Below are 24,016 nucleotides of genomic sequence, written 5' to 3' on the forward strand. Positions count from 1 at the left end.
TCGAAACTTTTTGTTCGTCGAGATTTAATTTTTTTCCTGGCGATATTGGAAAAGAAATGTAACGAAGACTGGATTTAATGAACGTTCATGCTTGGTGAATATCACGAAAATTAATTCTATTAGCAATCAAGCGCGAGAACCGGATTAGAACGTGAAACACTTGTATGGGAAGACAGTCATTCAGTATCCTTTTAGCCAGAATAACGCGGATTAGTGAGACTTAACATAGTTATTGTTATCGTAATCCTCTTGCGAAACCGACAGCGTCCATAAACGTTTTCTCATCTCGATATTATCGTGTTTTATTAGTATTCTAAAGCAAAATTCTAAAGCCAGATTAAAGGTCTGTATTTTTGCATTAAAATAGAGAATTCTTTAACGAAATTTTCGATAAGTGGTTTACTCACACATTTCGAGTAATTTTGAAAAATTTTTTCTATTTAGAATATATAGAATTTGAACTTTACGCGTTTTATATATATTTCATTATAGAATCAGTATGTATAACTTCGTAGAAAATTTTATTATAATATATTTCGAAGTATCTCCAAGACTAGTGTCTAATTTTAAGATGAGATTACATGTTAATTGGCCCACATTGGAGATTGATAATGATCTATACTATATATCTATTCTGAAAGGTCGTGTAGTGGTTGCTACAACGAACCGCTCAGAGAATAGAGTTCGGTCGTCGAAAGCCTACAAGCGATCGATAGGTTCGTGTGGTAAAAGGTAGCTACAGCAGCATAGCAAAAACAGGTGATCGACCTGAAAGTTTCGTGGAATATATTAATGTGAAGATATTACCTCCCTTTAAGAGTTTCCGCTTTCGATTTCCGTTATTATACAACATAAAGAGGTGAATACTTTTTTTTTTATAAAATTTTTTTATATTTTAGCAATTTATATGAATATAAAATGTAAGAAAAAATTTTCTTTAAAGTATAAGAATTTACAAATTTAATTTTCTGTTGTATTAAAGCTTTAAATTTTCATTAATTACTAGTTTTACAAACATGCGAAAGGATAGTTTTGCTAAAGCACATCTAAAAATTTAAATATAGATCTGAAAATAATTTTGTTGGACTATCAAAATAATTATATAGAATGCTCAAACTGGTTGTTAGAATATCAAAATTTTTTACAGTATTGCTCATTATGTTTACGTTTTCTACATAATTATTTTAATGATTTAGCAAAATTATTTTTATATCTGTAGCTAAATTTTTAGATATTTCAGCAAAATCATTCTTTGTGTGCAAACGTTTCTAAAATTTTTGTTCTACGTTTATCACGTCGAAATTGCACTGTACGTTGGTGCATGCATGGTGCAATGTACGATGAATTGATTACACTTTATGTCGATAATCAACGTATCGAAGTAGGAAATTGACTCGATTTGCAGCAAGTACGAAGACTGAGTGAAGGGAGTTTAAACGCCTGGTGTCTCTTAAAAGCTCGCGCATGCTTTCACCAACACGTACGTTAAACTTTTGGGTGAAGAACGTGCGTGTGTCCGAGCGATCTGGACTTTCAGGCATTAGATTGTAATTTGCAGCAGTTTCGACGCTGCCATCGATTATGGGCTATGCGCTGCGTCACCGTTGCATGCAGCGAGCACTTGCTTGATGCAAGTGCCACGGTTTCGCATTAGTTGCTGTATCTTACCACGGCAGTTATTAACCAAGCTAGAACTTCGTAATAACGCTCATGCTATTTTGATTTATATTTCAGAATGTCTTACGGGAGCTGGAACAAAAGAAACCGCAATTGGACGAGCTGGTTCACACGGCCGAGAACTTGCGCGCCGACACAAATCGACAGCAGTTGCATGGCAAAGGTAAGTATTTTATGATTGTATATTTTTTAGGATCGCATAACAATTGTAACGACACGTAAAGTCTATGAGTATTTAACGATGAACATAGCGGCAATCTCATTTTATAATATCGTTTTATACTGTGTTAAACAGGGAATATTTTTTCAAGCTGCATTATATGAATTAGAGCAACAAAATTATCGATTTAAATAAGCTTTTTTCGTAAAAACAAATTTAAAATCAATTTTTTAGTTTATTATTAATAAAACTTTTATTGTATGAAAGAATACAACGCGGGTTGTATTTATAGCATTTTGTATTTTAGTAGATACGCGCGCACATGTTAGTTTATTAAAACGAGTAAATGGGATTATAACTTTCATTTAAAAAGATTTTAGAGAGTGGATTTTTGCAATAACTGTATGAGTGTACGTATATATTTAATATTATTTTTTAAATATTTCTTTTATCTGATATTTTATGCACTATTAGTGTGCGTAAGTTATGAGAATTGTAAGAGCATGAAAGCAATATTTTTAATTTTTGAAAGGATACTTTAATTCGTCATTAATCCAATTTTAGACGAAGATTTAAAAAAAATATTTTCACGGGAGGCGCATTCGATAAGTGCATTGTGATCTAATAAATTTAATGAGTTTCTGCCATCATAATTGATATTGGAGAAGCAATCCTGCCTGTGTGGCACTTTCCGCAATCGGGCGAAGTTTAGAAGTTTAATTATCGGCTTTGATTGCTCGTCCGAAGACTGAAATAAATTGCAATATCTGCCGATCGATGTATGAATTTGGTCTGCAAATCGTTTTGAAATTAATTGTCGTACATTGATTTAGCATCGAATCAAATGCTAGCACAAATTCACAGAGGTATTAACACGATTTTAACTGTAAACTTTTCATAATTTGTGAAGTTATTTAATTGTACATTAACCTTTTGATATGCAAAATTTTACTGCCAACACGTTCCTAATGATATTATGTAGATATATTTTGTCATGAAACATGTGACAAGATTTAACTGTATAACAAAATTATTAAAATTACGTTAATTCTCATATGTTTTTGAACGGTCAAAATTAATTAATGTAATAATTATTTAACAATTTTTACACGTTTCTGAACAATTAAAATTAATTAATTTAAAAGTTCTGTTGCGCTACTATAAATTTTTTAATTCTGCCTGAATAAATATAATTGAATAGATATAATTGAAGTCCAGAAAGAATATTACTTGAAATGCCGCTAATTATTTTAAATAAAATATTTTTTTTCTTTGTTGGATATTGTTCGTTCTATATTAGCATTGCAGTGTTTGTCCGTCACGTTTCTACCACGATGCATTACAACTAAATAATTTGTTTTCCACATTCGTTTTTTACAAAGATTTAAGGATAATTTTTAAGGATAAAATTTAAGAATATTTTCCGCATATCTTTTTTACATATATTGGTTTAGATCCAATTTTTTTTCACTAATGCATAAAATGGGTAAAGAAAGTAAAATAGTACAAAAAATTTAAAAATACAATAAAGTTTATTAACTGATTTTAAATAATTATAGTAAGACAGCAAATTCTTTTACTGACGAAACTGTAGGTCACATCTGACTCCAACCTTGTTCTAAAGGGTTAATATTATTAGGTAAATGTTAGGTAAATGTTAGAAAAATGTTAGGTAAATGTTACTAATGGAATAAAGGTTAGGTAATGGACGACGTTTCTTAAATAAAAGTTTCAAGTTCGGATTTTGCAGCATTTTGCATCGCAATATCTCCGCTCGTAAAGCACGTAGAAAAAAAACAAAAACACTTTCATAATATATTCCGACCGGATACAATCGATTGAGCACACTTAGAACTCGATCGGGACAGCTGTTATTGAGATCCCATAATCATCGTCTGGAAATCTTGAGAGATTCGCGTAAAGTAGCCACGGCAGTGTCGCTGCGCTTGGCTTAGCGCCGAGACACTACCAGTATCTCCAGATTCTTATATTTTTTACTAATCTGTGGATCGTAAAATTACCGAATATTGGATATCCGGGCAGAATGTAACATCGGATATCCGGTATCCGATCGGATATTCAAGAAGGCAATTTCTTCGAGTTGGATATCCGACATTTTCTGGATATCCGACTGGAGATTCCGAGAAAATGTCTTCTAAAAAAAGTCTACAGGAAAAAAGATTGTAATTTTGCGACATGTATAAAATATTATAGCATCATGAATATGCATACTTATTTCTAGAATATTTGTATAAGAAAAAATCAACAATTTAATGATATCAAATTTCAACCGGATACCTCCCCGGATAATAGTGATATCCAGCTATCTAGTCGGATAGTAAAAACGTGCCGGATAATACCGGATACCGGATACTTTACAGATATCCGGTGCACCCCTATTTTTTACTTATTTAAATACTATTTAATTTATTAAGAATTTTAATTCTAAAAAGAACAAAATAAGTTGAGTAAAAAATTTGAGTATTATTACATTGAGAAAAAAATATAGTCAATCTTAATAAATATTTAGTTCAATACTGCCAACTAAATATTTACTTACAATAAATAAATATTTGTATAAAGTAAAAAAAAAGATTGTTAAATCAAATTAACATTTCTTGTATCAAATAAATATATCTTCATATTTAATAAATATTTAGTTGGCATGTATTCAACTAAATATTTATTAAAATTGACTATATTTTTTTCAGTGTAGTAGAGAAGGAAATAATGCTTTGCACTTTCACGCAAATAAATCAATCGATCATAGTTGAGCTTTTTAAGACTAGGATAAGGCTTATCACGCTAATCATTCATTAGCGATCGGCTCTGCTTGCGATTTGCAGAGTAAATTTTTTATTTTGCCCATAGATTACCGTGGTAGCGTGTTTACTTTCTAGACTTAAAATGGCCTTACACGCGAGATTGATCCTTATTTCTGCAGTGTAGGAGAGAGTTGTCGAATGCGTACCACTTATTTTTTATTATATTTTCTATTTAGCATTGTTTTGTACGCAAATGAACATTAGAAATTATTGACGCTTATTATTACATGTTTAATTTTTCACTAATAATAAATTAATTTGTTATAAGTTTTTTTGTAATATGCTGCAAAAGATATGATTTAAGCATCTGGTTCCGGTCACCTTCTAGCCTGAGATTTGATTGTTTTACTGTTAATCTTATTTAATTATGTATGTAGATACATATTATATATTTATCTGTATCTTTTTAAACTGTCTTTTTAAATAATGTAAGCACATAATCAAAAATTGTGGGAAGGGTGATAACTGAATAAATCATTGTTAAGAATCACTTAGAAACAGATTTTGTTGCTGCATATCTATATATCTTGTATGTGTTTTGTCGTATCATGCACATAAATTTTTACGAGAGAGAAGAAAACGGGTTGCAAATAGTCGATAGTAAGTACCAGTATCGAAGGTTTAATCGTGCTTTCGTGAATAGTCACGAATATTTTTCATAGTAGGCTAGTTATCGGGAATGTCTATACTGTAGAGTGTTGCCGTTGCCTGCCGGGCTTTAATTACGAGCACGAAACATACGGAACACGCTACCATCCGCACATTTCACGTGCATAGATTGCCGTGCTCATCCCCTAACTATATGCTGATAGAGCTGCTTTAAGTAGCGTTAACTTACACCGTCTTGGAATTGCCTGGCAAAGTTGTTGGTATTCTCTCGGCTCGGAACAGCAGCGTTTTAGTCCTTTCTAATCAGTGTAAATTTATGCACCTCAGAATGCATATGCGATGCATCACAGTCGTGTCGTAAGTCTTATTTTTACTGTTCTTATAAAACTTACATTTTATGAAATATTTACATTCACTTAGCAAATTATCTAATTGAGATTTTAATATATTTTTTTTATGTATGCATTTGTATAAATATATGTATACAGTATGCAACACATTAACATTTACTTTTTAATAAATTTTAATTTATGATCTAACATGAACTATGATAACTACTTATAAATTGCCCGATCTCCTAAACTTGCAATAGCTCAGTGTAATCTCCGACGCATACGTTTGCATATTTCATTCAGTGCTTAGCTCGTAAATCTAGAATATCGTGCAGACATAATACATCTCGCCCACATAATGAGTTTAACTGCTGCCGGGTCCAGAATATCGCTACCGGTTACCTGTGGGTCGGTGTAGCGCGTGGCTCTTACAATTTGCCAAATAAGCTCAGCAATTTATGTTTGCGCCGGCTGGGAGCTCCAGGCATTGATTTATCTCAGTACGTTCGTATTCACTGGTTTTCAGTGTGACACCGATATTGGCTCGCGACGTTTAGCATTGTACTAAATATTCTATAAAAGTCTTCAATTTTCATCACTAGGTCGGGTAAATTTATTTAAAGACACACGTTACAGGATCGTAATTTTCGCTTGAGGAGATTTTAGAAGGTAGATTTCGATAGTTATACGAGTATTCAAGCGGATATTTTCTACGAACGACCGACTTATCGATTTTCTTTCAATCGTTTCCATACCAGCTGTCTGCCTCCCACACGTTGCTCCATTCTTTGAAAGCTACCTGGAGTAGATCCTACTAGCACGCATAGTTGTTACATCGATTCTTTCAAGTTGAATTTCGTATTCACTAACGGCGTTCCTACTTTTCTGACGAACGATTAGAGAGAACAAAATGGAGGAAAATGTCCCGAGATAAGCTTGCTACCTGTTTTTACTTCTGCAGCTACTAAGACCCGCTAGCTTTAGGGGAAGAGATGCCTCTTCGCGTTGCCTTCACGCGCAACCTCGCTTTATCAGTGTTGTTCAAAATTAAAATCAATCAATTAGTCCGGTGCTACGATCGTTATTGCATTCTATCCGCGACGTTGAGAAATTTCTTGTCCTTATGAAATTGAAATACTTCCCAACTAAAATTCACGCTATTGTACTCTTAAAAGTGAATTAGTGTATTATTACTGACTTCAGTGCTACACTTATAACTGTAATATCAGCGCGAATATTTACTGTTTTTCAGTAATAATACACTGATTTATTTTTAGGAGTTATGGTTTCTACTCTCAGATTGAATCTGCAGAAAATCATCTCTAAAAGAGAATCAGCGTATTATTACTGAAAAACAGTAAATATTCGCTGATGATTACATCAGTTATAGATATAGCACTGAAGTCAGTGATAATACACTGATTTACTTTTAGAGTATGTATTATAATTACTTGGTTAGTTCGCGGCTATATTTGAAAACGGGATCTGTATATATAAATATGCTTTATATAATTTTATGTAATGCGATTGTGAACTTACAAGGAAACATAATCAAGTGTTTTCTTCTTATTTTAATAAGCTTTGGGTATGTTAAAACTGTATGTTAATACAGAGATAAAAATAAGAGACACGTATTTTTTATGAGTGCTCAATTGCACGTTAAGGGGATAAAACCCTCTTAAAAAAAAATCAATTTCTTTCTTTCTGAATAAATATCTAACCGTTAAAGATATAAAAAAATGTTCTGATTAAAAGTTGAATGTTTTTAAAAGTATTTTATGAGATAGCAATAAATTTTTATTTAGAAATAAAGAAGTTTATTATTGTTATAAAGTACTCTTGAGATCATTTAACTTTTAAAATATTGTTTTTATATTTTTGATGGTTTAGGTTTAGACGATATTCATCCAGAAAGAAAGAAATTGATTTTTTCCAAGGAGGTTCCATTCTTTTAACATGCGATTGAACTCTTATAAAAATACGTATCTCTTATTTCCGTTTATATTTTAACATATTCAAAGCTTATTAAAATTGGAGGGGATAATTGGGTTCTTTTGTTAGAAGATAAACAAGTTTACATCTTATGTCTTATTTTATCAAATATTTAACACTGCTCAGGCAGCTGGCGAAGTCTTCTCTCAAAGATTTAATGCAACAGGTTCATGCATTTAAATATTTACATAGATATCTTGTTTTCGTGTTGATCTGTATGTATTTTTTCTAAAGAGATTTGTGTCTTACGAAATTTCTTTAATTTACGTATAAGATAATGTACATATAATAATAATATTAATAATTTAATATTTCCAATGTTTAACGATGTTCCTTGTAGGAACTATCGGACGTATTATGCTTTAGAGATGCGGTTTGGATATCACGACCATTTCTGTGTGTAGATCGACATAACAGTATTCGGGTTATAGATGCATACGCATCGACCATAGCAATATGGTAGTGCGTGAGATAGTCCTAGTTGATCCGTATGTCAGGAACGTATGCAAGAGGCACTTCAAAGCGGACAATGTCCACATGCATGCGGCGCAATACCTATTATGATTTAATGCCTGCAAGTTGTAGAGATAAACCGTGTCTGTAATAGGTCTTGGCCTCTTATTGCGTGACGCAATTGCCATGCAGGGCGTCCCTATGAACCTGGTCCTGTGCCCGATATCGTGATGAAAACGATAATATAAAAAGTACAATTTTCCCAAAGTACTTTTTTCTATTTTGTTTTTCTTTTCCGGAGTTCTTTTCCAGAGTTCTTTTTCCAGAGATTTTTGGTAGTAACATGACGCGAAAGTGCTTCTAACATTTGCTATTTCGTATTTGCTTTCACATTCCGTCGTCGTGCTTCATCCAGCTCGCGTAACACGAAATAAAACTGTTATTTCGCGAATGGATTTTCGCTTGCTACTTTTACCGCGGAAATATACTTCCAAAAATACAGCATGTGCGATTGTATGATGATAGATGATTGTTAAACTAATAAATTCAGGTTTTGGGATTACACTATAAATATTCGATGTTACTGGCACGTTTGTCGTATAAATATTTCCGACGTGATTTTCGTCTGTATTCTAACAATTCGTATCTTATCGTATTGTACCGAAAAAATTGGTTTTTTAATATTTATTACGTATATGATTAACAACTCTCGTTTTTTATTAATATTTATTTTAATTATTAAAAGCAATTTATTAAAAAAATAATTTTTTGAGAGACATTTTCAGAATAAAATAACCTGTTGTGAGTAAGTAAAAAACATGATATTTTTAGTGAATATCATTTCATAACAGAATCGATGAGATAGCATATCCCTTCAGAGCAATCTACTTGTTTCGGGCCAGCGGTTATTCAATTTTAACGCGTTTGTGAAGTACGAAGAGCTCAGCAGAAGGATAAATACGCGTTTGCTTTTCCTTTAAAAGAAGTTTTATTAACATGATGGAGTAAACGTAGAATAACAAAATTTAATTAGTCTCTGAATACTTAATTTTAATATTTTACATTCGCAGATTTAATGAATTAATTATCTTGTACATTTGATAAATATAATATATCCGTTTTTTTATTTACAGAGATTTTTTGTGGATGGATAGTAAACATAAATTACAGAAAATGAACAATTAAAAAACTTTATTAATATTCGCAATATTTAGCGATAATCTTTATATTTGCGCGTAATCTTCGTAAAAAAATGATACCGCATAAATTAAGGGACGATTATATTATATAAAATATGCCAGAGAACAATTTAAAACATACTGAAGATAAATACACATTTTGTGAGATAGTCTTAACGATAATTTTCACGTAGAACGGCAACATCTTTGGTTTCACTAAAAGCAGCAACGTAATTTCTGTCTTGGCGCATGTTACGTTCTCTTACAGTCTATGTTCTTATCGTCGCTTCAAAGAACGAGCACGTTTGCCGTATTTCGACTAGTAGAGTGTGTAGAGAGAAAATGGTAGTACCAGAAAGCGTTAGCATAGTTTACAGGATGTCCTATACGTACTTGACGCGTCTTTTCATCTACATATTATTTAATTATAAATTCAAAGAGAATCAACTTAATATAAAAATACTAAAACTATAATATTTTCTAAATTATTAAAGAAGTTTTCAAATTTTGAAATTACAGATATTTATTATTCGTAGTCAAGGCATTTTTTTATTGTACTTTGTTTCAAATTTTTTTCTTTTTAATACATGTACTTGAAGAATATTTGTGTAATAAAATAATTACTGCAATGAAATAAATAGAATTAAAAAATATTGTAAATTTTGCAATTATTTTTTAATGTAAGTGTTGTTACTATGATTATTTGGATTACTATATAAATTATTATTGCAATGAATTCTACCAGAAAAAGGTGGGTTTACGTAAATCTTTTTCTATATTCAAATAAAAATTGAAAGAAATATGCGAGATGAATCAAATTAACTGTCTCGCGAGTACTCGGGTTAAAATTAACGGTGAATGCTCCGAAATAATTTACAAATACGTATAAAAAACAACCAGTGAAATATACACATTGAATGGTCGCTTATATTGTTTCTCTTTACGTCGAGACACATCCTAATAAGTCCCAGAATTCTAGAGTTCACTTTTGCGGTCCGCACAACTGCGAGACACTCGTGGTTGGTCTTTTTCCGTCGCGCTTCGCATCCTCTCTGCAATAGCGCTTCCCAGAAAATCCTGCAACCGACTTTCCCGCGGTAAAACCACAGGGACAAAAGTTTGCCGCTTGTACGTCGCACGTCGTTGCGTCGTATAGCCGTTGTCGTCGTCGGGGCGGTGCCGCAACACTTCGCAATTACTCTGAATCTATGGCGACTTAAGGGAGTTGCATATCGCCCAAATTACGTACTTAGTGTAACATAGTTGCGAGCCGAATGTCAGGTTACCGAGGTCTTAGCCACTTAATTGCATAATTGCCTGATTATGCCAATTAGTGCGAGGTTTGCGTGGACATCTGTACTTATACCTCCGTGGTACATCGAGATTTTTTTTAGCATTTTCAAGTAAATTATATATAATCTTGGTTTTTTTTAAAATAACATGTTTTATGATATATAAAATAAAATCATGAATATTTTCAATTGTTTTGTAAAATTAAATTAATGTAGAATTTAATTATAATTATTTAAATATAATTTCTCGTTATATGGAAAATCGATTTTGAATAAATAATGTTTTAATATTTCTTGTCTCATATCATACATTTAATGCAATATATATTATAATTGCGACATTTGCGTTGAGATTTGTGCGTCATAAAATAATGTTGGCGATGACATTTAACTAAATAAGAACTGCTTAATAGCAGAAGTTTTATAATCCAACAGTACACTCTTTGACGTTCATTAAGTTTCAGAAATTAAGTTTCTTTGCAATAATTATTTATTCGCAGAGACGCTCGATGTGATTGAAAGAGAGGACTTTGAGAATATAATCAGTGGACGTAAATTATTTATTCTTGGTTATATTCGAGATTTGTGTTCTATCTGGGAGTTGCCGAAATAAACACGTTTTTCTTCTGGAAGAAGAAACGATTTCTGAAGTAAAAATTTATTTCTCTTTAAAAATAAGTCTGTCTCTTTACATTACAATTTATTACGTATACAGTAACCACTGAGTTTGAAATGGAATGGTATCTTCCGACAAAAGGGGAAGAGAAGATGCTCCGGAAAGCGTAATGGAAAACCGTTGATAGAGACATTATGCCACCTCCATTACACGCGTTAAAGAACGGGGAAACAAGGCTGACAAAATTCTCTTCTTTATGGATTTCAAACAGGTTGTAATTTGATACCGATAACAATGACATTGTTACTTACGTTTTTTATTTACTTTTGTTTACGCGAACTAGAATAGATTTTATATTTTTAATCCTGCTAGCTGAGACAGTTGATAAAAATGTTATAGTTAATTACGTAATGCAATGATAAATTTAAGAATTACTTTTAAAATAAAATATTTTAATTAAATAATCGGGATAATTTCTAGATTATTCAGTACTCATTGATATAGTTTTATTAAATAGAACAGACAGTTTTATGATTTTATACTTTACGTGATTTTCGCGGTTTTTCATTATAGAAACGATTGCAACGAACCAGCTGCATTCTCAACACGTCGTCGAAGTATCCGCGGCAATTTTACGACCGCATCGTGCGACCATTTTCATTTTCGGCTGCGAGATTTCCGCGTATTCGTTTTGTCGATGCATAAACCATAAATCGGCGCTGCATCTGACGTTTGCATATCCTTGCGCATATTCACCGTGGAAATAACCCGCAATCATGCGCACTCGCTTTCCGTTATTTTTAGCCGATTCGATGGGCTTTCAATGTCATGTTGCGTTCCGACATTTATTTCGTTGCAAGAATCTCGATTTATACCGGCCGAGGAAACATCGCACGGAATTTTACATTTGCGCGTTGCAATAAGTCTGGCGTCTTCCTGAAACGAATAAAGGAGAAGCGAAAACGCAAAAAGAAAAACTAGTAAGCTCATTGTGAAATCGCTGAAAAATGCATTTCAAGAAAGCAAGGATTTTCAGCGTCGGTAGAAGTGCCAGGAATTGTCGTTCGCTCTTAAAACTTTCAGGTCGTGTTTGCGTTGCGTGAGTCTGCGCCAAATTCTCCTCTCCTCTTTTGTACGAGATCCAAATGCAGTTACAATTCTTAAAACTCATTGTACCATTATCGCGACTTATTTTTCAAGGCAGAAATAAGCTCTATTAGTACAATAGAACTCGGTAATGTGCTTCCATAAATGCGTGTATTGATTCGCGTATAATTTTTCCCATGTATCTCCATATCACAAACTCTTCGATTTACAAGTTACGGGAATGGATGCATGTTTCCAGTGATTTTAGACCATCAATATATTTTATTTACCGCTTCTTTCTCACTCTTGATTCTTCCCTTTTGAAGTTTACGAGATCTTATCTATTATTCCGGAATTGGTATTCATTCTTATTGTTGAAGCCATTCTGGTATACCAGTAGCGATTGCTAGTTTTCAGCGGGATTTGCGAAGAAACGTTGCAGCTATAAATCGCATCTCTTTCGGTGAAATTTTTAATATTTTACCGTACAAAGAGGAAAAGAGACGTAGATCTTGAGAAACACTGAAAGCAGCGATTGTTTCAATTCTGATCCGTATTATCTTCAATCAGCTTTTACTTTATCCTTGCCGATAGCCATTTATTCCCATGATACAAATCGATTCGGTCTGTATCTTTCTTTGCTGTCGAATAAAAGATTTTCTCGTGCAACGGGAATTAACTTGTAACGCCTAACAACGTGCTTCTTAAATTCTTTTTATAAAAGTGACGTATAAGAACAGCAAACAGAATTAATGATGAAGTCTTCGTTAACCATAAATTTATAAAGCACTCCTCACTAATCACCTTATTTTTTGATAGGCTGATATTAGTAAAATTTTTTCTTATAAGTACATTGCTTCTTTATAATATTTTACGTGATCTTTTCATATTATCTTGTAACAATCTAATCTTTTATACGGTCATATACATTTTTTTTTATTTTTAAATAATTTTTTAATTATATGTATTGCACAAAAGTGTAATATACATATATATATATACATACTTAATAAATTTATTAATTTTAATATATCGATATTTTGCATAGTTGGGTTTCAGGTCTTTTACATTTCTGTCGCGTTTATATTAAATATTAACACTCGCATAAAATTATAACTTTTATCATGATAGCATTTCTATTATGATTAGCATACATATATATACTAATTATGTCATTTAATTCTATCATAAATGTATATATATTTTAAAGCTCAATTTTATCTGAACTGAATATTTTGTTACATTATGTTATTTGAATAATTTAATTGCGCCTGTGAAAGAAGGATGATTTAATCTGCATCTTAATATATATTCTAATGTATATTTTAATATATATTCTTGTATAATTATTTACATGTAGATGAATTTTGTCTGATTCTATTCATATAATTTAATTAGTTGGCCTGAAACATTTTATATTCTGTTGGAAAACATTTCTTGAACTTTATTTTCCTTATTAATTTACGAGTCAGCTTTAGAAGACAAATACTTTCCACGGTTTGTGAGGCACTTGATGTAGATATGGTTTAAGTCTATTTCTTGTTTGGAGACAGAACAAGCTGCAGAGCTGTCAGAATAGAAGACAGTACTTTTTTTGTGGTCACCGCCCGACGTATGTAAGACTGCCTGTTTTAGTATTCGAGTCACGAATGCACACACGTATCGTATCATGCGCCATGTATTATTCACAACGCATTTATGTCGCCAGCCAAATATGAGGTTGAATTTACGAAGATACCGGTGAAGAAATACAACGAACTATGGACTTAATTCAGAAATTTTTCCTTTAGGCTTTTATCCCTTTTTTGCCCGTTATTATCTTCTAATCAGTAAGAAATTTACAGAAACAAATGTTGTCTTAAAGTTACATACCTTATAATCTTTTGAGAGATTTATATCATTATATAATGATTATATATATGCATTTGTATAATCTTCTACAGAAATGCATAACATTTGCAAGCATTGACATGTCGAGTTTATTTCAAAATAATGTTTTATTTTACGTTCTATCAATAATATCAATATGTATGATAAATTTTGATTTTGTGGTTATCGGATGATCATTGTGTATACTTGTGCTTTATTATCATTTATGAATATATTTTATTAATTATGTGTAGAAATGATCTTTTGGAAGTTCGTGAAAATATTTTTTGCGCTTAATTTTTTTTCGCAGGATGCAATGTATAACTTAAATATTCAGTCGTGCGATATAAATTGTGTGGCACTATATGTATATTTGGAACAATTTCATAGATTTGGACAAATCCGATCGTAAAAAACAGTACAATTCGCGCGCGCGTAACCGTATCTCTGATTAGTTTATTAGTCGAGGCAAACAATAGCGTCAGCGTCAGAATAAATCGTGACATACGCATATCCGTCAAGTGGAACTGCAGATGAAAATCACGGAAAATTCGATTACTCGCATCACCATGACATGAGTCGCGGGCAGAGACCTCGACGAGAGCATTTGCACAAATATGAAACGGAATGCGAAGCGCTCATCCCGCATTCGCTAAAATTACAATAATATACGTGCATTAATAGCATTGCACTCGCGCGCAAAAGTCTATCGCAATTAATACCGGTCCAGCGATTCTTCAATATATTTCGTGTAAAAATCACCGTGAATAAAAGTTCGAAATTAATTCACGCGTTAATATTTCTAATAGGTCATTTATTTCACGATGTGCGTACAAACATCAATAATTTTATACATAAAACATAATTAGATTAATTAATTTTGTATTATTATATATATATATATCTTTGTATTATGTCACTAAATAGGATAATTACTTACATTGAATGCGTTTCACTTAATGTTTGCAATGCTCGCATATATCGATATTTCATCCTTGTTTAACATTTGACGAGAATGAAATGATACTCATGAGCGTTGCAAATGTCAAGTGAAACGCACTCATTAATATGTTTTATTTCACTATTTTGTTTTCTTCTGTTGATAGATAATATTTTAATCTGTTTATTTAAATATTCATATATTGCTTTCAATGAAATGCAACACATATAACTTATTGTATTTTTGTCTTTTTCATTGTGTTTTTCACTCTGTTTTGTGAAAATCTTTCAGCAGTCTTATATTCGATTGAAGAATATACCCATTCCTAAAGTGCAATGGAAATTCCAATAACATTAACGATTTTCTTCTGGACAAATAAGCATCTGGTATACGTAACGGCGTTTCTGTTGGATGCGCTACCGAAAATCCGAGCTTTTATCAAATTCCTCTCTCGTTCACAAAAGTATCGTATACGCAAGAAAACCATCGAATAATGCTTTAATGTGAAATTGAATACTCAAACGAATCTCATTGCTTAGATTCCACATTTAATGGAAATTTTTTTTCGCGTCTAATTCAGCGTGTGAAAATCAATAAAATAATATGAGCATATAATCTACTGTGTTCACGAAAGTGACATGAAACCTGTTGCGGACTAGTTATGTGATTGTACGTCAAAACAGTACAGCGTGTCAAATCTATTCTACATATACAGTTTTTTTGCTCACGGATTTTTTTAAGTTGTTTTGCAAAAAGGTTATTATTCATCAAAATATTTTCACTGTTTGTATGAAACCTGTGGCTGTTAATTTTATTTCTATTTATTGTCATATCTAAATCCTCATTGAAATAATTTATTTAAATTTATTTTAAATTGGCTAAAAATAAACATCTATTTCCGTTAGTAAAAAAGTATTATGTCTACATTTTATTTCTGGCACTATATTTATGTTCTTGATATTTTGCAATGTTTGTTAACATTTTTTATTTTTTTTAAATGTTATTGATATTTTCGATCTTTAATTCGTTTTTTAGTTTTAACTTTTAATAAAAAGTTTATGAACCATACACAAAAATTGTAATATAAAAAATCGTTTATTTTTATATCGTTTTTATTCGATAAAGTTTCAGTTTTAATGAATAAAATAAAAGGAATTGAAAAATCTAGTATATGTACATATATTTTTATTATTATAAATTTTCTACGATATATTAATTTTGATATTATTACGTGCTGTGTAAACTCTATTTAATCTCTAGAGAGTTAAACAGCTTTTGTCGATTTACGAAACTATCAAATCATAGTCGAATCTGTTGGAAAAGATAACGGTAGATTAGATGCAGGTACAGTGCTTAACTTTTGACCGTATAACGTTCTTCATCGCCAGGGAACGATCCTCGTTCGTTGAATTTTTATGGTTGTTCGCCATAGCAGCTGTAACGCCCTACGAGGCACGATAGTATTATTACGCCAGGAGCCTTTAAAATATTGCCTGGTCGTATATTTCACGAAAGTGGGCGATTTTGCTCCTCCGAGGCGTGGCGCGGCGCCATTCTAAGCGCGATCGAATTTTACATTCATTCTATTCTTCTTACGTCTTGATGACGCGGTTAAAAAGGAATAAAAACATGTCATGCACAATACATAGATAACGCGATAAAGTATAATTTTGCAGAACGTAGTATAATTTTCTCTATTTTTACTGTGACTTAAAAAACATTTTATTGCCACAATCAGTTCGCTCCGCTGACATTATTAGATGTCACAAAAATATTTGGGAAAGGTTCAAAAGTCTTAGCATTATGAAAATAGACGAGACAAGAATTCTTCTTTTAAAAAAGAGGAAAAAATATTTTGGAAGCAGTAATGCTAATAACAAGAATGGTTACACATGATATATATATAGTTTTATAAGTTTTGAACAACAAGTTGAATAAGAAGTTAATAACAAAAAAAAATAAGATTTTTATGTCGTAGGATAAGATTTTATTATGTATATACGCTTTTGTATTGTGGCGATTGAATCGCCGTAATCCCACATTTGAACGCGAAGAATCCCGCTGAATATAAGTAGAATATTCGACGGAACTATAGATAGTCACGAACAAAGGAATCAGCTGTTTGGAGCACAGACACACACATAGGCACGCAACATATATAGAAACATGCCTTGTACGCGCGACGACGAGATGAGATAATAGACATAGGCCGTTTAAACGTTTTAATTTTTTTTATTGGTTACGAGAGTTATCTTGTGTGTATCATTTGAGTACGTGAAATATGCTGGAAATGCCTTGTTATTTTTATAAATCGGGTCACAATGATCTGTATCGTAATTTATACTCTGCGGATTTTAATAAAACCGTTTCTAACAACTGTAGCTGTAACGGATAACAAAGACTGACGACAATAATATTTAGAAGATGATTCAAAAGAGGTACGAGCGACCGACCTGATGATTGCGAGGTCGTGGAGTCGTGTAACTGTCGCCGTTACGAATAAACGTTGTAACAGGAATTCCAGAATAAAGTTACGAATACATTAGAGACATGCTCTGAATTTCTTGCATGAATACCTCAATCGGCGATTCCTGAAACATTTCCCAAAGTATAAATAATTATTATCTTGTTCTCAAACTACATGTTTATAAGAATGATATTAATGACGGTATAGCTATTCTACATTTACTATTTGCTTGTGAAAGATTGTTACAACGTTTACAGGAACAGTGAGATATTTCGAAATTAATTTACGATATCGATGAGCACTCTAATAATTTATTTAATCAACGTATACGTTTGAGAGGTGTTAACTTTGTTTGACATCGTATCGCAGCAACTCGTATACGGATTTTGAGCTCTAATTCTGCTTCGAAATCAAATATCGAACTGAAATCACGTTACCGGACGAACGGATCCGCAGCCCGCAGAACCCATATCTAGATACTCCGTCTTTCTCTTTCGTCTCGCTTCTCTTCTCTGTCTATTTATCTACCTGTCCATTTATCCGTATCTCTCCCCTACCCTTTGCGACCACCGTCGTCCACCCGAGCGAGCATGGATACGCTTGCACACGTACATCGGTTGCGACGCCACCCTTGCGACGCCTCCTTCGTGGCGGTAGCGCTTTCTCTATCCACACGAAGACTCAGTCTCACCCACACCGTTCAACTTCGGGTTTCTCTCGGCTAATAAACGACCTTAGGGATTTGGTCCGTCTTGGTACCTTCTCGTTCGCGTTGAAGTGAAGTACGCTCCTTTTGTTCCACCGGGCCTGAGTATTACCGAAAGGAATTCCAACACTGTCCCCTTTTCCTAGTCCTTCACCGAATGTCCTCTGAAGTGACGGAATCTGCGCGTCACAGTGCCTCGCCGACGTGTGCACGTCGAGTTACCGATTATGTCAGAAAGTGTGTCCCGGCCGCGGGGCAGCTTCCGATGTCCGTAAAAATGGCAGCGCTCCATCTATGTCCATTTGAACGACATTCGCTCGAGATCGCTCTCGCCCGCGTGAGTTTTCGTTACATCAACCATCTCCAACATGTCCATTTTTTCCGATAATTTGCTCGACGATATTCAGGCGAGATTGATCGGCTGCATAATTGGAAGTCGCTTTTTATAAGAAGCCTCGTCGTCGCTCGCACGATCCATCAATTTGCACTAAAACCTATTCTTCATGATCTATTGTGTCTTCATTAAATTTTCAAAATTAGAATGCATCTGTCATAGAACATAATTAATACAACAGAAGGTAAAAGTATTAAGTTTTTTATTTTAACGATCAGAAAATTGAAAGTAGGTTACATCAATTCAGACGTATTGTATAATTTTATATGATTTCATTATTAAAAAACCGATGTCACGCAATTCTGCAAATCAAGATTCTTTTATCGATTGAAATCATGTATGTATATATATAATCACGGCATTATCTCTCTTTACTTTACTAGTATTTTATATTTTGTAACGAATTTTTATCTGTAGGTGTCGTTTAATATATTTATGAACAATTTTGTTAGCGATTGCATCCCGACCACGGCATCTTTCATTATTGAAACACTACTCGATAATCGGATTTAACATTGACGACTAGAATTAACATGCAAATGCGTTTAAACGCAATGAAGTGTACTGAATGGAATATAGTTCTTTTTTTCGATAATTAGTGAATTAATAAGTATTACAAAATTGTTATCGCAATGACGCAGACGTGCACTTAGATTCCTGCAATTCCAATTAATGACTATAGCAGTGCAGTAAAGCAACGCAAATTGCATATACCATTCGTTTCGCTTAATTTGATGAATCGCTCATTATACCCGTCGTTATTATACAAGCGTTTTGACAATGCCTAGATTTACATTATTATCCGGGTGCATGCAGTTACAGCGAGGTGAACCAGACGCGCATCTTTTCGATTAATTTGACGAATTGTCCCTGACAACCGAAGTCGTTATCGCGACGAGATTGTACTTCAATTGCGACGCGACTATTGATTAAAAAAAGAGAAGAAAAAAAAATTGATCGCTATTGTCCAGTCGGTATTTGTTGTGCTTCGTCGAAATTTCAAGGATGCTCGTCTACGCGATCGGATAAATAAACGAAGTTATCTTCTCGTAAATTCGTTGCGATTGCAATACTTGCGTTTCGTCCAGTAAAAACGGTTTTCTGTCACTGTCTAATTCTATAGTCGGTTAAAATCTATTAGACCGAACTGTGCCAATGCTTTCGACAAAGAGGCCGTAGCATGCAAAACGTCGCTATCAATTTCGTCTAGCTCGATGTTCCCGAATTTTAGCGAATTTTGTCGGTCACCTCTCATGCGTGCACATGTATTGATATTTTCTGTGCTCCACCTAGTTGTACGAAGCGTTACAAATTTGGATCGTATAAATTTCTCCCGACTCACGTTCGCTGATACGCAAATTTAGATTCATCAATTGCAACGTATACATAATTAACGTAATAATTTGGTGAGCAGACATGCGAAAAATTAATATCTCATTTGCTCTCGCGCGAAGCTATCGCAAATAGCACGCTTACATTACGATATGAAAGAGAGAATTATAACTGTTTATATTTGTAAGTAACGACGAATTTGGTGTCATTCACACAGAATATTATGTCTCATTCGGTATATAGTAGATGCGGCCAAATCTAAACTAGTCAAACGAATGTAAGATTTCGCACATGGTACAATATATGATAAAAATATAATAAGAGCATCATATTATTTCGAACTTTGGAATATTATTATATTATGTATATGGATATGTCAAAGTATTTGTGGCAGAAATTATTAACTCGATTTTATTAAAAGTACAGTTTTATTATTCGCTTCGATTGATTCACTTTTCTTTCGATAATTAGAAAAAAACCGATAATATCATTACTATTGATTTATTTTATCAGTAGTTATGAGATTGATAATATATGAGATAATAGCGTCTTGGATATCTGCAAATCATATAAAATGCAATCCAGAGTTGTCACAAATTTCTCATCTTAAAATTCTATTTTCTCTTATTTTTAGACAAAACTTCATGATTTTCTTTGATGCTCTCAATAATATTTCGAAATTTTTTGTATTTTTGTCCTGATTTTGAAACCGTCAAATATCTTGTTGAGGGAACAATTTAATATAGGGCCGGTAGTTTTATCTTCGGATAAATTATGTGATTATTTACTTACTGGATAAACAAAAGAGTAAAAGAATAAAAGTACAAGAGAGTAAAAGAATAATGCAGTGAGCTGAAGTTTACCGAAAGGTGGAACAGCCCAGCCACAACAATGTAAGTTACTATTAACGTTGCCGATACTGCCTGCATTTAATTGGTAGTATTCTAAAACTGCGTAGGTGTGAAGTACGCATATTAAACTTTCTTAAAGCCGAGAATTTTAATTTTCCAGAAGAGTTTGCAAAGTTCCCTAACTTTTCCCTGATTTCTCTGACCGTTTTCAATTTCCCTCACATTTCCCTGATTTCCTTGATTTCCAGTGGCAACACCTGATATTCGTTGCACCAAATAAAATATATAGGTGATCAAAAAAGACAGTAGTACGTACAAACATAATCCCGTCCTGCCATATGTCAGCTTATGTTTTCAAATCATGTCCAGAACGAAAAATTAGTGCTCGTCACTCGTTCATTAAAATGTCATTGATATTGTTGCGAGTGTAATAACGCCAACGAGTAATTATGCACGTTTAACGCGTTTGTGTATTGCGGCGTGTGTAGCAGTTGAAATAACCCACGCAACTACCCCTCATGTGCATTTACTTACCTATCTTCGCGCGTGTGCACTTGTGCACGAACGAAGGATGCAAAAGCGAAGGGAGCGTACTCTCGAATAGGGGATGGTGAAGTTCGAAGGTAGATACAGAAGAAGGAAGCGAGGGGGTTGGATAGCAGAGGCGTCGTTGGTATCTACCTGCCGTGTTGGTAGTCGCGGGGGAAAGCGGCGGTGAAGTGAGGAGGAAAGAGGGCTTTCACCTACATGAGAACTGCTGACGGTAGTGTTGGTGATGATGGCAGTGGTGGTGGCGATGGATAGCGGTTGAAGGGTAGAGAATCGGAGGGTTCGCGGAACAGCGGTGGCGGCGGTAGTGGCGGTGGTGGCTGTGGTAGTAGTAGTAGTAGTAGTAGTAGTAATAGTAGTAGTAGTAGTAGTGACGGTGATATGGTGGTGGGAACGACGGGCGTCGGAGGAGAGGGTGCGGCATCGTTGACGGTGGTAGTGTCGGCGGCAGCGGCGGCGGTGGGTGGGTAGGTGGGTTGATGGCGGTGGTAGTGGTGGTGGTGGTGGTGGTGGTGGTGGTGATGGTGATGGTGGCGTGGGTTGGTTTCAGTGTTCGCGCGGCCGCTCCCTGTCGCACACGGACGACTCACCCCGACGTTGCCGGCGTCGCGACGGCTCCCGCAATCGCCGGCGAAAACGTGCTCGCGGAAAATACGGTCGCGCGGCTGCACGTCGCTCTGCTCGCCGCTTTGGAAAACTCGATTCGTCGGCTACGAATGTAATTCGCTCCGTCGCGTTGCCGCCGGCTCACCGCGTCGGAATTTCGGGCTTTTTAATCGGGAACCGACGAGAGGCGAACTGTCGCGGCCTCTGGCTCTCTCTCGTACATTTTCCCTTTTTTTTTCTACTTTCGTGAATCGCTGTGTAACGCGAGGCGTCGTTGTAGCTGCGACGTGCGTAGGTGAAAAATAGTTCGTCTGGCGAACCGGTCGCTTTATCTACGCCCTTCTTTTTTTTTAGGGGGAACTTCGATCGTTAGCACGTGGTCTGTGATAATCCTCGTGAAAGTGGGGTTGCTTTAACGAAGTCACCGACCGCTATGTCCACCTGTGGATAACCATACGAATTCGTTCGGTGACTTCAGAGTACAGTGTGTATTTAACGATTTGTGCTATTACGTGCTAACTGTACGACAGTGTATAACCTTCTTCCCTTTAGTAATTTCACTAAAGTACTGATTCATCTTGCAAAATTGGAACAAACGGTGTATTCTGTTGATTAAATGCGAAACATTATTATTTGTGCATGAATTACTACGCATACCTAAGTATACTCCGTTTGAACTTTCCGTACTGATCATAATTACACTATAACTATTTATCAACAAGTTGACACTAATCTGAAGTTGAGGAATTTAGTAAAAAGCACTTGTCTCTGATGGTATATACGATGGAATTGTAACAATTCCCGAGCATCAAATGACCACGTTAACTGACCATTATTTTCGGTTCGGTTGTTAACACGTGGCCCGTGACGCTTCTCGTAAAACTACTCGGATCGTTTTAACGAAGTCAAGAGGCAGCGATTACACCTGTGGATAATTCCACGAATTATTCGCGTATTTAGACAGACCGCGCTTTACGGACTCTTACGTTTCATGGGTCAAAATTAAGACGAACTACTGCATCCTAACTGTGTGTTCGGACGAAAGTATTCCAAACTTATTATAATACTTCCTATTTATTGAAGCTTGTAATTTTTAATTAACTGTAAGATTTCTGTGATCATCTCCGTAATATTATTAGGAGCTGTTTTTTTAAATTTTATTTATTGAAAAGGATTATTTTGCTACAAAGAATTTAATTCGAAATCGTTGTAAACTATGGAATCATCTTAAATAAAAAATCAAACTATAGTTGCACAAATGTGATGTACAGAGAGTTGTAAGATTTAATAACTACATCAAGTGCGATTTTTCATGCCACAACTAACGAAACTAGAAAAACAGATGTATCGTTGCAATGACTATATTAACGATTCAAAACCAACAAGTGTCTTAAATCAACAAGTCCGAAGTATCAAGGTCAGCCCAGGACTATAGAGGCAGAAGCTTGCCGACGGAAAGTTCTCATTGTGGTGCTAATTGGCGGCTGTCCTGCGTTTTGGAGTATTGCAAGTGATAGCTGCATTTTCATAATAATTAGATTGGAATATCGTTACGAATCTACTGTTTATATTAGTTATATTAAATAATCGCTTTTTTCTCGTAGAAAGTTATACATATCGAATTCGCGTGCTTTGATCGTAGAATTGAGGTTTAAAGTTGGTCGTATTGGAATTAAAATTGGTTGGCCGTATTGGAATCCGGCGAACTTATCTGTTGCATACTACAAGTTCTCATTCCTTTGAATCTCGTTCGCTCTGTGTGAGATCTGAGAATTTGTATCATTAAAATTTTCGTCTATAGACTGATGTGTGATTCATCCTTTATTTCGGCGAGAATAATCTCAACACTTTGTAAAATTTAAAGTAATGTATTATACATAATCATTTTGAAGGTGTCCAAAAAAGGTGAACTAGCAAATCTATTCTTAACCAAATCGATTAAGACAGTTTTATATATTATTATTACTTTGTTAGGAGAAATGATAAATATATAAAATAAAATAAACATAATAAATTAAATAAATAGCCAGGTCAAAGAACAGAATAGGATTATATTTTAAGAGAATTTTGCTGCTGTTTAAT

At 34.0% G+C, this 24,016-nt stretch overlaps 1 protein-coding gene across 9 annotated transcripts in view; it reads left to right on the plus strand.

Moving 5' to 3' along the window:
- Positions 1-24,016, plus strand: part of LOC108770136 (dystrophin, isoforms A/C/F/G/H) — a 475,481-nt gene that overhangs the window by 142,076 nt on the left and 309,389 nt on the right. For all 9 annotated transcript variants that reach the window (XM_018521482.1, XM_018521491.1, XM_018521492.1 and 6 more), the window contains one exon: positions 1,735-1,840. In XM_018521482.1, coding sequence (XP_018376984.1) covers positions 1,735-1,840 — 106 coding nt within the window. The remainder of the gene's footprint in view (positions 1-1,734; positions 1,841-24,016) is intronic.

The sequence above is a fragment of the Trachymyrmex cornetzi genome, unplaced genomic scaffold (assembly GCF_001594075.2).
Source record: "Trachymyrmex cornetzi isolate Tcor2-1 unplaced genomic scaffold, Tcor1.1 scaffold99, whole genome shotgun sequence".
Classification (NCBI taxonomy): Eukaryota; Metazoa; Arthropoda; class Insecta; order Hymenoptera; family Formicidae; genus Trachymyrmex; species Trachymyrmex cornetzi.